Here is a 15171-nt window from a genome sequence, read left to right as displayed (position 1 = left end):
TCCAGTCTTCTGAGAATCTCTGGTCCCGCGGGTTTCGAATCCTTCCTGTCATCTTATCTAACTCTGCGTAGTCCATTAATTTCGTCTGCCATTCTTCTTTCGCCGGTAATTCTTCTTGTTTCCATTTCTGTGTCACATATCAATATTTGTAGTGGGCCTTTCTCCCATTCTTCTTTACTGTTCCTGCCTTCTGTCTAGGAACACGGCAGCAAAATCCTGAAAGAGCTCAAGACGGTCTTCAGCTGCCTGCCTCTGGCCACCCTGATTGACCAGAAGGTCTTGATTGTACACGGAGGAATCTCGAACATGACTGATTTGGAGCGGCTAGCCACGGTCGACCGGCGCAAGGTACAGAGCCCTCCAGATCTGTAGATCTCAGGGCAGGTCCTTGGAAGGTTCCCTATGAGCAGAGCCAGCCCACTTATGAGGCAAGGGGAGGCAACTGCCTCAGGCGGCAGGATCCACAGGGGCAGCAAGGAATACATTGCCTGCTGCCACCTCTGTCTAGCTTGTTCCTCGGAGGGTGGACTTGCCAGCACCTCGGCAGTCCCCCAACCCCAAATTCTTCCTCTACAGCATCTTATTGGCAAATAGGGGGCACTGTTGTTCTCCTTCTGGGGTCTCCTGACCTTTGCACCTGACCAACGTTACTCGGAGTGGCCCCCTGCCATGATTCCCACTTCAACCGTTGTTGGATAAGATGGATTTGATGCCCCACTCCTGATGTAGATCTTCATTTATGCTTTCTTCCCCGGCTGGAGGGAGGGGTGACCGTTTTGTGGTTGACCTCAGGTGTCAAAATGTATTGTGCAGGAGCTGCTTATGGAAAGTGGTCCTTGGGATGGGAAGGCTTCTTCATCCCTGCTCTCAACCCAGTTTTCCTTCATCTCCTCTATAGGAGCGCAGGGCAATGGCGATTTGGCTCTAGGGACCACCCATTCGCTCCATAAGATGCACAGACATTTCCCCTTACTTTTTAGGAGGAGCAGTCAAGGACAACATTCCTTGTTTGCCTAGAGTGGACACACGGGGGGGGGGTGTTGGTCCAGCCAGTTGAACTTCCTGTTACACCTGGTCTGGAGCATCCTCCCCCTGCCTGTGAACAGGTAGGTGGGCGTGACCCTTGCAGACCCCACAAAAGGTCCAGTCACGCAGCTACCTCCCTCTTTTGATGCCATTTCTTCACATGGGCCCATCCTTGCAAGGATGTAAGCCACACTGTACAAGTTAAAGCCTGCCTTCAGGGATCCAGCTGTGAACTGAATGTGAGTAAACTTGTTATACATTTAAAAGAAGACTGTTTCGTCTTTATTCTTATTAGGAGGGAATCATAGGGGTCTTACCAGGAATATACTTCAATCTAGGCAAGCCAGATTGGATTGCTTAAGTAAAGAGATTCAAGCGAATCTACCAACTAGCTTCCTGCTATATACAGTGGTACCTCTGGTTACAGCCTTAATTTGTTCTGGAGGTCCGTTCTTAACCTGAAACTGTTCTTAACCTGAAGCACCACTTTAGCCAATGGGGCCTCCTGCTGCCGCTGCGCCGCCGCTGCCTGATTTCTGTTCTCATCCTGAAGCAAAGTTCTTAACCCAAGGTACTATTTCTGGGTTAGAGGAGTCTGTAACCTGAAGCGTATGTAACCCGAGGTGCCACTCTATTGGGGAATGTCGCTCTGCTGCTGACTCACAAGCGCGAGTTAGGAAGGATACTATTAAATCAATATATCCTCTCCTAGTATCTACAACGTTCCCACATTATCATCAGCCTCCACAGTGAGTCTGGGGAGCGTGATGAAGCAAACCCACCCCTCTCTCTGGCTCTAACCAGAGAACCAGTGTGGTGTAGTGGTTAAGAGTGGTAGACTCGTAATCTGGTGAACCAGGTTCGCTTCCCCGCTCCTCCACATGCAGCTGCTGGGTGACCTTGGGCTAGTCACACTTCTCTGAAGTCTGTCAGCCCCACTCACCTCACAGAGTGTTTGTTGTGGGGGAGGAAGGGAAAGGAGAATGTTAGCCACTTTGAGACTCCTTTGGGTAGTGATGAAGCGGGATATCAAATCCAAACTCTTCTTCAAACTCTTCTAACTCCATCACCTTGTCTTAAGTGCCTTGCGTGCAGCTTGAAGCCCATTAACTTGATCTGGGTGATCCGAAAACCAGATTAAATTTTTGTTCGGGGGGTGGGACAGGATAGCACCAGTCTCACAGTTCTGTATTTGGAATATCTGACTCCCTGCCTTGCTTTTCTTAGCTTCTCTCTGTATTGACCCAGAAGAGAAAACAGTCAAGAGTTTGGGGCGTCCATGAATCGAAAGCATCCCGATGTGGCAAGAGCAGTTTATCAAGCAGGTCTCAGCTGCCCCACTCGAGTGTCCAGGAAGAGCTCCGGTCCTGCCGCAGGATGGCTGGAATGTCACTTACCTCTGTGGATACCAGATCCGATGACTCATCAATCCTTGAAGACGAGGACGTTCAGCAGGTGGGTTGATTCGGAGAATGAACATTGCGCAAAAAAACCCACAACCCTGATGAATTTTCATGAGTTTTATTATTTATTTTTTTAATGATTAAATAATAATTATTTAATGATTATTTAATTCCAAAGTGTGAATTCTAGACTGGAAAAATGAGAAACAGAGGGCAGATCCACCCATCCCTTGTCATCTAGGGCTACAGGTTCCTCAGCTCTGAATTCAAACTTCTCCAGGATTTCAGCACTCTGGTTTCGTTTTTTCGGGTTACGGACGCGCCGAAACCCGGAAGTACCAGAACAGGTTACTTCCAGGTTTTGGCGGTCACACATGTGCAGAAGCGCTAAATAACGCTTCACGCATGCGCAGAAGCGCTGAATCACAACCCGCACATGCGCAGACGCGGTGCTGTGGGTTGCGAAAGCTTTGGGTTGTGGACATGCCTCCCGCATGGATCACGTTCGCAACCCGAGCATCCACTGTATATATATCAGTTCTTCCTTATTTTCAACAAAGTATAGTCAAATTATAACAAATATAGCCAGCAGAAGCAGCAGAAACAAAGTTCTCTTTTTCCGTCTTGACAGCTAATTTGACAGCTAATTTGACAGCTGTCAAACTCTTCAATGTCTTTTCAACAGGCTCTCTCGCGGATCACTCCCCACTTCAGCTCCCAAAATTAGCTCTTATCCTCCAGTAAAATTTCTTCTAGTGCCAAATCGTGAAATTAATGTCTTTTACCCAATAATAAAAGAAAGAATTCTCTCGACCTTAGTTAGCAGGTCCTTGCTTTAGGTTGTTTACAAGGCGGGGAGGCGGACTTCCTGTTTACGCCTTCCCCGATCGTGCCTAATTCACAAAAGAGAAATTTCCTTAGAAATCCAATTTCCGTAGTACTCACGGGTTGTTATTTTAAAGTCCAAATCACAAGAAGAAGTCAGCGCTCTCCGGCCATGGCAGCGCGGCTTCACTCCGCAGGAGAAGCAGTCGACTCTCAGCACCGCGCCGCTCACCCCGTCCCCCGTTCCAAAGCCTTTAAAAAGGCTCCTTCGCAGGTCGGGGGGGCACAAATGGTGCCCGCCGAGTCACCAGGTTCACAGGCTTCACCGCCTGTGATTTTTAAGGGTCCCCGCGTTGCCGCAGCGGTAAGACCCTAATCCTGTGGAGCCGATTCCCTCCGGAGCTCGGAGGGAATCCGCCATTAGCCGATGGCGCTAACCCGGAAGTCTCATCCACTGTATATATATAATTTTTTTATTTGATTTTCAAAAATGAAGGAAAAAAGGGAAAAAAAGAAAAAGAATAAAGTTACATCAAAATGTCATACACATTCACATATCGAGATTACTCTCAATCTCCTGACTTTCCCACCCCTGGGTCCTCTCAATTCTGTTTTCATCCACATATCAAGACTTCTCTAAAATCTTCCTAAATTATCTGTAGTTTCTATCACATTTCAAGAGTATTTAAAACCTTGCTAATGCTTTAACCTGTTTGCAATGATTTTATATACATTATAAACATTTCCCATCCTTATTTAAATTTCTTGTCGTCTTGATTCCTGAGCCTCCCAGTTAATTTTGCCATTTCGTTGTTTTTTATATGATATTTATTCAGAGTTTCAAAAATACATAAGTATGGAAAAAAAGAAAAAAAGAAGAAGAAAGAACAAAAAAATACAACAGAAAAATATATTTAAAAAAAGTACAAAAAGAAAAAACAAGAAAAGAGAATACAAATCCCATAGTGCATCTTTTCATTTGCTTGTTTCTTGGACCTCCTCACACCTCCCCTTTTGCATTCTAGCTTAATTCGTTGTTTCAGCAAATTCTTCCCATATTTCTCAATTTTTGTTTAAATAATTTATCTTAACAGTCTATCTTATTTATTAATTCAATATATCCTTTCCATCTTTTGCTATATTCTATTGTTCAATTTACATTAATTTATTTAACCTTATCTTACCTTAAAAATCTTAAAATTCAAATTTTAAACCATATTTCTACATAACTCCTTAAATCCTTTTTACTAAAGCCAATTGGTTCCATTCCAGCATAATCCCTAATATTTCATTAGTGTTACACTAATTCCAAAAATAAAAAGAAATTTTTCTTTTTATAGACTTTTTCTTTTTCTCTAGTTTTTATCCAATGTCCCTTCTTCCTGGTCTCGGGTTATGTCAGTCCTTTCTAACCATTGCATCCAGTCCATCAATCTGGTGATCTTATGTCCGAGGCCCTTAAGTCTCTTCTATGCCCCTTCTGCAAATTTTTTTGTTCTTGTTTATGCTTACGCTCTTCTTTGTCTTTTGTTGGTTTCTTTCGTAGTTTCTTTCCTTTCTCCTTGGGGAGTGGGTCTCTGGGGAATTCCAGCCGGTAATAATCTCCATTTTCAAGCTAGCCCATTCCCCGCAGTCCCACTCCCCGTCATCGTCATTGTAATCCAAAAAGTAGTTATCCAAAAGATAATTGTCAACCTGTTTCATAGTCCCACCAGAATTAAGAGCTTCCTTGACTCCAGACGCTTCCAGCCACACTCCAAGTTCAATCTTCCAAAGCAGCGGCTTTTGCTCCTGCAGGACTTTGGGTCTCACCATTTGTGTTGCTTGGGGTGCAGTCGCGACCTCTTCCGTCTTCATCTGCCCTTCGACTTGCCCTGTCGAACCAGTTTCCTGAATTGGTCTCTGTATAGTTTCTTTATCCTTGTTTCCTGTTAAATCATATTCACTGGCTACAGCAGTCATCAAGTCCAACTTTTCATTCATCAAGTTCATCTTCTCATGCAACTGCTCCAGCAATGCATTTGTCCTGCCAAGGGCAGACACCAAAACTTCCTCCCAGCACATTTCTGTTCAAGGTCAAACGACTGGTCCCACAATCTCAATCTCGCAGCTGTGAAGTCTCCGAATAAACTGCAACAGCAAACTGACAGGCTCCCTCTAGGGGACACAATTTCTATTTGTATCCATCTTTAAAAGTGTATCCAACAAAGGAAAATTACTTTCGATTTTCAAATACTTTGTTTCTTTAAAATGCAGAAAGCAGCGTTGAAGTTAGTTTGTTTCTCTCTTTTTTTGACTATCTGTCAAAGTGCTCCACTTTTAATCAATGGACGTCTCCAACGATTTCTGTCCTGACACCCCATTCCCAGGTTTGGGACGATGGAAACTTATATTCCTTTACTCTCTCTCCTGCAGGCTTAAACAGTCAAATCCCCCCCCCTTTTCTCCTGCTTCCAAGGGGGTTTTATTGGTAGTAGATGCAGGAAATTTCAATCTTTAAAACAACTTTCCAGGCTATTAGATTGCAAGGTTTTTGCTTCAGTCTGTTTACAAAAAGCGGAAGGCGGACTTCCTGTTTAAACCTTCCCGCTTCGAAGCCTAATTCACAAATTTCTTAATCCAATTTTCCGTTTTTACTCATGGGTACTTTGTTTAGAGTCCAATTGTCATCAGGAAAAAGTCAGCGCTCTCCGGTGATGGCTGTGCGGCTTCCCTCCGTGAAAGTAGCAATCGGTTCGCTGCACTGCGCTGCTCACCCCACTTCACTCCGGAGCCCCAAAGAGGGGTTTCCCTGCGAGTAGGGGAGGCGCTCTTGGTGCTCTGCTGAATCCCACGTTCCCAGGCTCCTCCGCCTGGGATTTCTAGCGGGTCCCCGCCTTCGCCGCAGCGGGAAGACCCAATTTCCACGGAGCCCGTTCCTCCGGTCGGAGGAACTCCGCCATTCGCCGATGGCGCTGACCCGGAAGTCCTATCTAATTTTGTCATTTCGACATAGTCCATCAACTTGATCTGCCAATCTTCTTTGGTCAGGGTTGTCTCTTCTTTCCATCTCTGGGCTAGCAGCATCTGGATGGCTGTTGTAGCGTACATGGATCTTTTGGAATCTCGGTACCTATAATTCCTACTTTAAAAAGCTTCTGGTTTTTTTTTTAAACAAAAGTTAATTTAAACATTTTTTTTCATTTCTTTTTTTTTAAATCCTTTATTGAAATTCATAGATATCATACAGTATCTTAAATCCACACATACAAATAAAATAAAATAAATAACCTTACATAAATTTACAGTTAAATATTAAATTACTCTTTCCACATATTTTCTAACTGAACTAAGATAAACTAAGATAAAGTAAAATAAAATAGACTTCCCATCGTTTCCCAATGTAAATTAACATTTGTAATATTGAATGTACTTATACAGTGGTACCTCGGGTTACAAATGCTTCAGGTTACAGACGCTTCAGGTTACAGACTCCGCTAACCCAGAAATAGTACCTCGGGTTAAGAACTTTGCTTCAGGATGAGAACAGAAATCGCGCGGTGGCGGCACAGCGGCGGCAGCAGGAGGCCCCATTAGCTAAAGTGGTACCTCAGGTTAAGAACGGTTTCAGGTTAAGAACAGACCTCCAGAACAAATTAAGTTCTTAACCCGAGGTACCACTGTAATTATTACCTTATTCTTAATATATTTTCTAATACTTTCTTACAACATGTCGTACCATTTCCCCTTATTTCTTAATATTTACTTTACACAAGGGTCATTCGAACACTGCCATAGATGTTATATCACTGTTACATTTTTGTAAATATCTCTTGAACACATCCCATTTTTTAATAAATGATTGTTTAGTATTACCCCTCAGTTTATTTGTCAATAGAGCCATTTCTGCCTAATCTAATAATTTTTTTCATTTCATTTTATATCATTTCCCAGAATTTTTGAATTACAGTACAGTTCCACCACATATGATAAAAGGTACCCTCGTTTTCTTTGCATTTCCAGCATGTATTGGTACTTGTTCTATACATTTTTGCTAGTTCTGCTGGGGGTTAAGTACCACCAATACATCATTTTCATATAATTTTCATTCAGTGAAGATCAGCACTCTGGTTTCCAATCTGGGTCGGCGCCAAAGCGGTGCTTAACAACTCAGCTCCCCCTCTCTCCATTTTCAGGTGACGGATATATTGTGGAGCGACCCCATTCCTCAAAACGGCTGCAGAGTGAATCAGGACCGAGGAGGAGGCTGCTACTTTGGCCCCGATGTGACGAAGGAGATTCTGGAAAAGTACAACCTGCAGTTCATCATCCGTTCCCACGAGTGCAAGCCGGAAGGTTATGAGTTCTGCCACGACCGAAAGGTAGCTCAGCAGAGCGTCAATCAAGGCTTTGGGCAGAGCTGGGAGTGGGAGGATATGTCTTGAGATACAGTATTTTTCACTCTATAAGACACACCTAGTTTTTAGAGGGAGAATGCAAGAAAAAAAATTCTTTAAAGGGAGCGCTGAGCAGAGCCTGTATGCATCCCAGGCCCTGCTCAGCGCTCCCTTTCATGAGCCGCGTGGAGCGTGTCTGCGGCGCTTGCAGGCTTTCCCCTGACGGGCTGCCCTTCTCCCTCCCTGGGGAAAAGCCCGCACACACGCTCCACGCAGCTCTTTAAAGGGAGTTCGGCTCTTGGGAGCTTTTCTGGGAGGGGCTGCCCTCTGTCCCTTCCCCCACCTCCTGGAAAAGCCAGCAAGAGCCACGCACTCTTTAAAGAGCCATGCCTAGCATGTGTGCGGCTCCTGGGGTCTTTTCCCCAAGGAGGGAGAAGGGACTGACGGGCTGCCCTTCTCCCTCCTCGGGAAAAAGCCCCCAAGAGCCGCACACACGCTCCACGCGGCTCTTTAAAGGGAGCGCTGAGTAGAGCTTCCCGCCTGCATTTGCTCCATAAGACGCACACACATTTCCCCTTACTTTTTAGGAGGGGAAAAGTGTGTCTTATGGAGCGAAAAATACGGTATTTCCTGATTGCACTTCATCATGCAGGGTGAAGCAGGGGTGCATGCATGCATCTTGCAGGAGTCCTCAGTCGCATATTCACATTACCTCCAGCCAGTTGCATTAGTAAGAGTTATAGGGGGAAATGAGAGGTGGTGTGGAGGGTGGAGTAGTGCAAATGAACTGGCAGGGGCACCAGATTGGCTCTGCCAGTGTGTTTGCACCATGCTAACCTTGCGGGCCCTCCTCCCCTTCCTTTCTGCCTCCACAGTAAGCAGCGTCAATGTGACTGATCTGAAGAAGCGTTTAATGGATATTTGGCATATGTTCAGGTCTAATTTAATATCTGGCAGAAAATGGAGGTAGAAAAATGAATATGAATGGGAAATCCTGCTAACGGACAAAAGGAGAATGTGGCATTTCATGATAATACAGTGGAACCTCGGTTTTCGAACGTAATCCATTCCGGAAGACCCGTTCGACTTCCGAAATGTTCGAAAACCGAGGATCAAGGGACTGGCTGCAAAGTCAATGGGGGGGAAATGAGAAACACGCCTCGGAAGCCATTCGACTTCCAAGGCGCATTCGAAAACGGAAGCAATTACTTCTGGGTTTTTGGCCTTTGGGTTCCAAATTGTTCGGCTTCTGAGACGCTCAAAAACCGAGGTTCCACCGTAGGTTTAAATGGAAGAGTTTCTGGGATCTTAGGCAAGGAAGAACCTCCCAGAGGATTTTATTCTCGGTTTTGCAATGTGAGTTTTGTCGCCAGGTAAATGCGGTTTTCATGGGGAAGAAAGTGCGTGGAAATGCTTTTGCAAATCTATAGGGCATGTTTATGGTGAGACTGTATAGCTGGGGGGAGAAGGGAACTGACTGTAAAGTAATATGTGCTTCTTATCGATTTGAAATTGCCGGTTTGTTTCTGTTTACTTGCTTAGGTAATCACTGTATTTTCCGCTTCAAACTACTATGCAGTTGGCAGTAACAGGGGTGCCTACCTCAAACTGGGGCCTGACCTGATCCCTCACATCGTCCAGTATCAAGCCAGCAAGGATGCACATAAACTGACAATGACTCAAAGGCAAGGATCTCCCTCTTTCTCTTCATCTCTTCCCCTCCCCATCAGTTAGGCCGTTGTAGAAAGCAATCCTTTGTAGGGCACTCGTGGGGCCATGCCATTTTGGGCCCTATCTTGCCCCATTAGCTTTTATTTATATGCTTGTTTATATCTGCCCCTTCCTGCAGATACGCCATTTAGAAACAAAAGCAAAGCAAAAACATTCTAAAACAGATGAAAAGGTTCTAAAAACAGTCACAGATAAAAAACATACTTCCATCCAATGACCTCGAGGTTGCCAGGAACTGTATTTTTCAGCTACTAGGAACACTTTTGGTTTCCTCCTGAAAGTTAATACTGATGGAGAGAGGAGCCACTCACTAGCAGGGGAGGGCATTCCACAATAGGGGAGCCACCACTGACAAGGCCCTGTCATGGGTCACTGCTAACTGGGCAGACCCAACTAGTGGGTGATAGTGATTTATACCAGGTGTGGCAAAGTTGGCCCTCCATGTGTTGCTGAACTACAACTCCCATCACCCCTAGCAAGCCTGGGCAATGGTCAACGCATAATGGGGGTTGTTCAGCAACAACTGGAGGACCAAAGCTTCCCCATGCCCTGATTTAGACAAAACCCTATGCAGGTTTGGGATCCAGTTAAGAATGCATAAATTTCTGTTCCCATCTGTACTTGTTAGTTTCTGTTGTTTCCATTCATCTGCAGTTCATCTTCTGCCACATAACTACATTGCTCATCGCACTGACCCCTATTTAACTTAAGTTACATATCTATTCATGTAACTTAAGGTCATTTTAGTATAAAGGAAATGCCAAAACAATATTTAAAAGGTCATAAATTAATACCTAATTTCCTTTTTGTGGTCCTTTCACCAAAAGCCCAGAAGAGCTCTTTGTTTCTCAGAAGGGGCAGTGACGTGTGTGTGTGTGTGTGTGTGTGTGTGTGTGTGTTTTGTATTTTCATCCCTCGTGTATGATGTTACATGGCAGAAATGTTTATCTCATCCCCTCAGGATCAGCCGGGTGGAGGAATCAGCATACCAGGTTTTAAGGGAGCAATTGTTTGCTCACAGGTCAGAGCTTGCCTCCGCCTTCAGGCAATGTGATCAGGATTCAGGTAAGGTGAAGGGTAAACACCTAATATATAAGGGTATTTAGAAGGAATATAAGGAATTTATTTATAAGGAATGTAAGTACCTGACAAAAAGAGTTTTCTGGCAGTGCAAGCTCCCTGCTGGATATAAGAAAACGAGGTTTGCCCTACGGATGCTCTGCAAGAGAAATGCTCCCCCCAAAACCGAACTCGTCATCGCAGGCTCTGCGAACCATTGGCAATTCTGCATGTGCAGACAATGAATTTTGCTGTGTTTGTGAACCCAGGATACGTCGACCATTGGTAGTGAAACCGTAGCAGGGGCGCAACAGGTAAATCAGGAAAGGGATGGGAAGACCTCCATGCTTGGCTGTGACACAGCCAGGCTTGCACTTCTGTCTGCCATTCCCACACTGACTGCCCTATTTGGGTGCTTCCAGATGAGCATTCAACCACATCTACACCATACTGTTGTGAGTTTTGGGGTGCCAAACACCCCCCCACAGCACTAAATTCCTGGGTCCAGTAGGGGTGAGAATTTAATCAATGCTTTGAGTCTGCCAGACAGCAGTGTGTGTTAAAAGGTAAGGCAGGGCAGCTTCTTGTGTTCAGGAGATCGCCTGAGAGATGGGCCATTGAAAGAGGGAAAAAGAAAAGGTGATGAGCCATTAAGGGAAATAAAGGAGGGCAGAGAAGTGGAGTTCTAAGTGTTTAATGGATTAAACCTTATTCTCTGCACTTTTGGAGTTCACTTTTTTATTTCTGCATGGTTGCTGCCTTCCCCCTTTCTGCTTCTGATCTATGGTCCTAAATAATCCACACTGGATTTGTGGGAGAGACTCTTTCCCTCGTGTCTCTCTTCTCATCACCCCCAAACTGATTTGGGAAGAAGGAGGCTGAAGAAGTGATCTATGGCTTAGTTTTAGAAGTCATTTCCTAGTGAGCAAACCTTTCCTGGAGGGGTGCATATTGGTGGGCGGGGTCAGAGGCAAAACCAGGAACGTAACTCTGCACAGTCAGCTAATTCCAGTTACACAAAAGCAATCTTTCTAGCTTCATGCCTACGGCAATTTTGGCAGCCCATTGTCCTTAAATCACCTTGTGGCTTCCCTTTCCGGACAGGAATGATCACACTAAATGACTGGGCAAAGGTGGTGGAGTCCGTTCTCAATCTAGGGCTACCCTGGAGGATGCTGAGACCACACCTAGTTTCCAACGCTGTCAATGGGATGCTGGATTACAATTTGTGGCTCAAAGACCTTGTGACGGAGCAGTGGTCAGCCTCTCAAGAGGTAACATGGACTTTGTAGTACATTGGTAAATCCGAAGTGGAATGCTGCCCCCAGTGGTTATCGGGTGGAACTGAGATTTCACCCTTTAGCTTGTTCCGATGTTTCCTGTAGCAGCAAATGAACTAAGGGGATGTGATAAATGATAGCGCCAGCTCCTATGGGAATAATATTATTCCCAGGTTCGGTTGGTTGGGGAGCGGCAATTTGACAAGAGGGGGGCAACGGAGCCAGAATGACCACAAATATTCTTAAATATTCAGGAGCTAAGTTGCCAGGCACATCTTTCATTCGGGAGGCTTCTGATGAAATGGCCAGTGGATGCGTTTTGAATTACTTACTATTATTTATAAAAGAATATTCATGTAGTGGTATGCCATGGGGGGGGGGAATCAAAGCTGTTTACAGCAATAAAACATTAAAACAGGCTAGCCATTTTTGTGTTTTGTTTATCTGTAAGGTAGTTAAGCCGTAGTCTTGTTTTTTTCAGCGCATTCAATCAAGTTTGCTGGAAAACATTTACCGAAACTTATCCAACCTGGAGACTCTCTTCAATATTATAGACAGTGATCATTCAGGTAAGTGCATTAATAATTCCCTATTGTTTTTAGTTCAGAATTTTAGATAGCCCAGTGTTGAAAAAGGAATAAATATCACATAGAAGGGGCAATAGAGGCCCCACTTTTTTATATTAAAACCCCCTGAAAGGAGTAATCAGAGAGGAGCACTACATAAAAAACGGAGGGGGAGTCCCTTAGATGGTTGTATGGTGTCTTGTATACCTCCTTCCAGCAACTCCTGCAGCAAAGCTGATACCAAATGTACAGTGGTACCTCGGGTTAAGTACTTAATTCGTTCCGGAGGTCTGTACTTAACCTGAAACTGTTCTTAACCTGAAGCACCACTTTAGCTAATGGGGCCTCCTGCTGCTGCGCCGCCGGAGCACAATTTCTGTTCTCATCCTGAAGCAAAGTTCTTAACCTGAAGCACTATTTCTGGGTTAGCGGAGTCCGTAACCTGAAGCGTATGTAACCTGAAGCATATGTAACCCGAGGTACCACTGTAAAGGTAAAGGACCCCTGGATGGTTAAGTCCAGTCAAAGGCGACTATGGGGTGCAGCGCTCATCTCGCTTTTAGACTGAGGGAGCTGCCGTTTGTCCACTGACATCTTTATATGTCATGTGGCCAGCATTACTAAACCACCTATGGTGCAACGGAACACCGTGACAGAAACCAGAGCAGCGCACGGAAATGCCGTTTACCTTCCCACCACAGTGGTGCCTATTTATCTACTTGCACTGGCGTGCTTTCGAACTGCTAGGTTGGCAGGAGCTGGGGCAGAGCAACAGGAGCTCACCCCATCACGGGGATTCGAACTGCCGACCTTCTGATTGGCAAGCCCAAGAGGCTCTGTGGTTTAGACCACAGCGCCACCCATATTGCTCTGCTTTCCTTTGGATCACATCAATGAGTTCCCTGGGCAACCTGAGACCTCCATACACACTGCGGTTTGAGGTGCACTCCTTTGCCTCTCGAGACAACAGAAGCCAACGGCAACAACAAAAAGATATCCCGTAAATAATGTGCACACACATAGCTGGTAAATCGTGTTCTCTCCTTTTGCAATTGGTGAATTGGAAGACTGGTGGCAGCAAGTGGAGTTTTCCGTAACATTTCTGAAGTTTGCTGCCATCGAACTGTTACAAGGCCTGGGGTTGAATTGTGAGAGGGTGAGACAGCAGTCAAGGTTCTGTTCTTAGATCTGCCAGAAGATGAAGGCCATGGACTTGAGACAGCTTAAAGAGGACTTTGGACGTTTACCTGTAGTTACTAGCCATGGTTTAGGGGCAAGGAGGGAGGGTCTGTTGTCTTCATGCTTGTTCCCAAAGACATCTGGCGATTGCCAGATGGATGCTTTAGCTGAGACCACTGCATTGCGGGAGCTGGGTCCCTTCCAACTCTTAAGTTTCTATGATTCTATGCTCCGGCAAACAGGATGCCGAAATTCCCGTTCCAGAACAGTAGGAGGGAAATAGAGGGTTCTGCTGTGAATAATGAGAATTTGTGAGTTTGAATTATCTGCTATGCGTCTGAGAGATGCAGCAGGCTACAATTCAGAGGTGGGGGAACCAATGGTCTTCTGGATGTTTCTAAACTGTGACTCCAAGCATCCCTTTGCCACTGGCCATGCTGGCTGGGGCTTGGGGTCCAATCCCCACCTGTAGGGTCACAGGTGAGCCACCACTGCTACATTTATTCCCCCGCTATTTGAGCAAATAAAATGCTTTTCCTCCACCACCTTCAGGGTTCATTTCTCACGACGAGTTCCGCCAGACCTTCAAATTGTTCAGTGCCCATATGAATATTGAAATCTCAGACCAGGATGTGACGAACCTGGTCAACAGCATCGATTTCAACAAAGATGGAAACATAGATTTCAACGAGTTCATCGAGGCCTTCCGCATTGTCCGACAGTCTTCCTCGGATGACATTAGCAGCTGGAATCCCGCCGTCACGGATGCCACCAACCCACAGACAGCATCTTTGTAGTGGTTTCTCAACCCAGGCTCATCTTTCAACCTAAGAACATGCCTCACAACTAAGTAGTAAGACAGTTCCTAGCAACTGCCTCACAACTGATACAGACATTTTCAGATTTCTTCTGTTGAGCAAGAGGGAAAAACAGGACATCTGCATCCCTGTTCCATACCAACGACGGCATCTAATATTAGGGAATTGCTGTAGCTTTTTTCAAAGCTTTTTTTAAAGCATTGGTGAGTCAGTCTTAGCCTGTATTGAACGTTTACTCCAGCCCAGCTTAAAAATGGATTGAATAAATGTTTATCACCCTGTGCCTCCCTTGACCCTGACCTCTCTAGGCAGCTTCCAATCCCCACTCGGCTATGAACCATGACCTCTCAGCCTGGCCTACCTCACAGGGTTGTTGTGGGGTTTCTTCAGAACTGTGTTATTCCTATGCAGTTCTAGTCCATATAGGCCACCCTGACAGTTCTTCAAGGCAGGCAGCTGTGTTAAAGGACTGGTTTTGTTTTTTAAAAAAGTTCCCTTGTCAAATAGGCTTATGTTAGAAAAGCCTGTTGTGAATACACTGGGAGTTTGCCAGATATTGCCACTTTCGCTCAAAGCGCCACAATTCTAGCATGGGCAAGAAGCCAGGATAAATTTGGCTCTGTAGCTTCCTCACTTCTCTGGGCCTGATACCCCTGAGTTGCCTTGCTTGCTCCACTGTCCTGCTGTTGCCCTGGTTTGTTCACCTCCCGCATACGCTTCAATTTATCTTTCTTTTTAGAACATTTGTACAGGACAGCCATGCATTCCACAATGATTCCCCCGCAATGCCTCTGGACTCGTGGAAGGGGCAGGGAATCTTGCAGGTGCTGCAGCAGGTGCTTGCTGGTGTTGACACCCACAGCTGCCGCATCTAAGGTGATTTTTTAAAAGGCATACCTAAATTGTTA

At 45.3% G+C, this 15171-nt stretch overlaps 1 protein-coding gene across 1 annotated transcript in view; it reads left to right on the top strand.

Annotated features, from left to right (window-relative positions):
* The window catches only part of PPEF2 (protein phosphatase with EF-hand domain 2), a 32159-nt gene extending 17613 nt beyond the window's left edge, over positions 1 to 14546 (top strand). Inside the window, exons 9-16 of the mRNA XM_053404381.1 lie at positions 199 to 348; positions 2254 to 2481; positions 7430 to 7615; positions 9173 to 9315; positions 10323 to 10426; positions 11525 to 11694; positions 12182 to 12269; positions 13998 to 14546. Of these exons, the coding sequence (XP_053260356.1) occupies positions 199 to 348; positions 2254 to 2481; positions 7430 to 7615; positions 9173 to 9315; positions 10323 to 10426; positions 11525 to 11694; positions 12182 to 12269; positions 13998 to 14242 (1314 nt within the window). The 3' untranslated portion in view covers positions 14243 to 14546. The remainder of the gene's footprint in view (positions 1 to 198; positions 349 to 2253; positions 2482 to 7429; positions 7616 to 9172; positions 9316 to 10322; positions 10427 to 11524; positions 11695 to 12181; positions 12270 to 13997) is intronic.
* Positions 14547 to 15171: the final 625 nt, after the last annotated feature.

This window comes from Podarcis raffonei, chromosome 9 (assembly GCF_027172205.1).
Source record: "Podarcis raffonei isolate rPodRaf1 chromosome 9, rPodRaf1.pri, whole genome shotgun sequence".
Classification (NCBI taxonomy): domain Eukaryota; kingdom Metazoa; phylum Chordata; class Lepidosauria; order Squamata; family Lacertidae; genus Podarcis; species Podarcis raffonei.
Note: the sequence above shows the minus strand (reverse complement) of the source record. Positions and strands in the feature narration are given on the sequence as shown.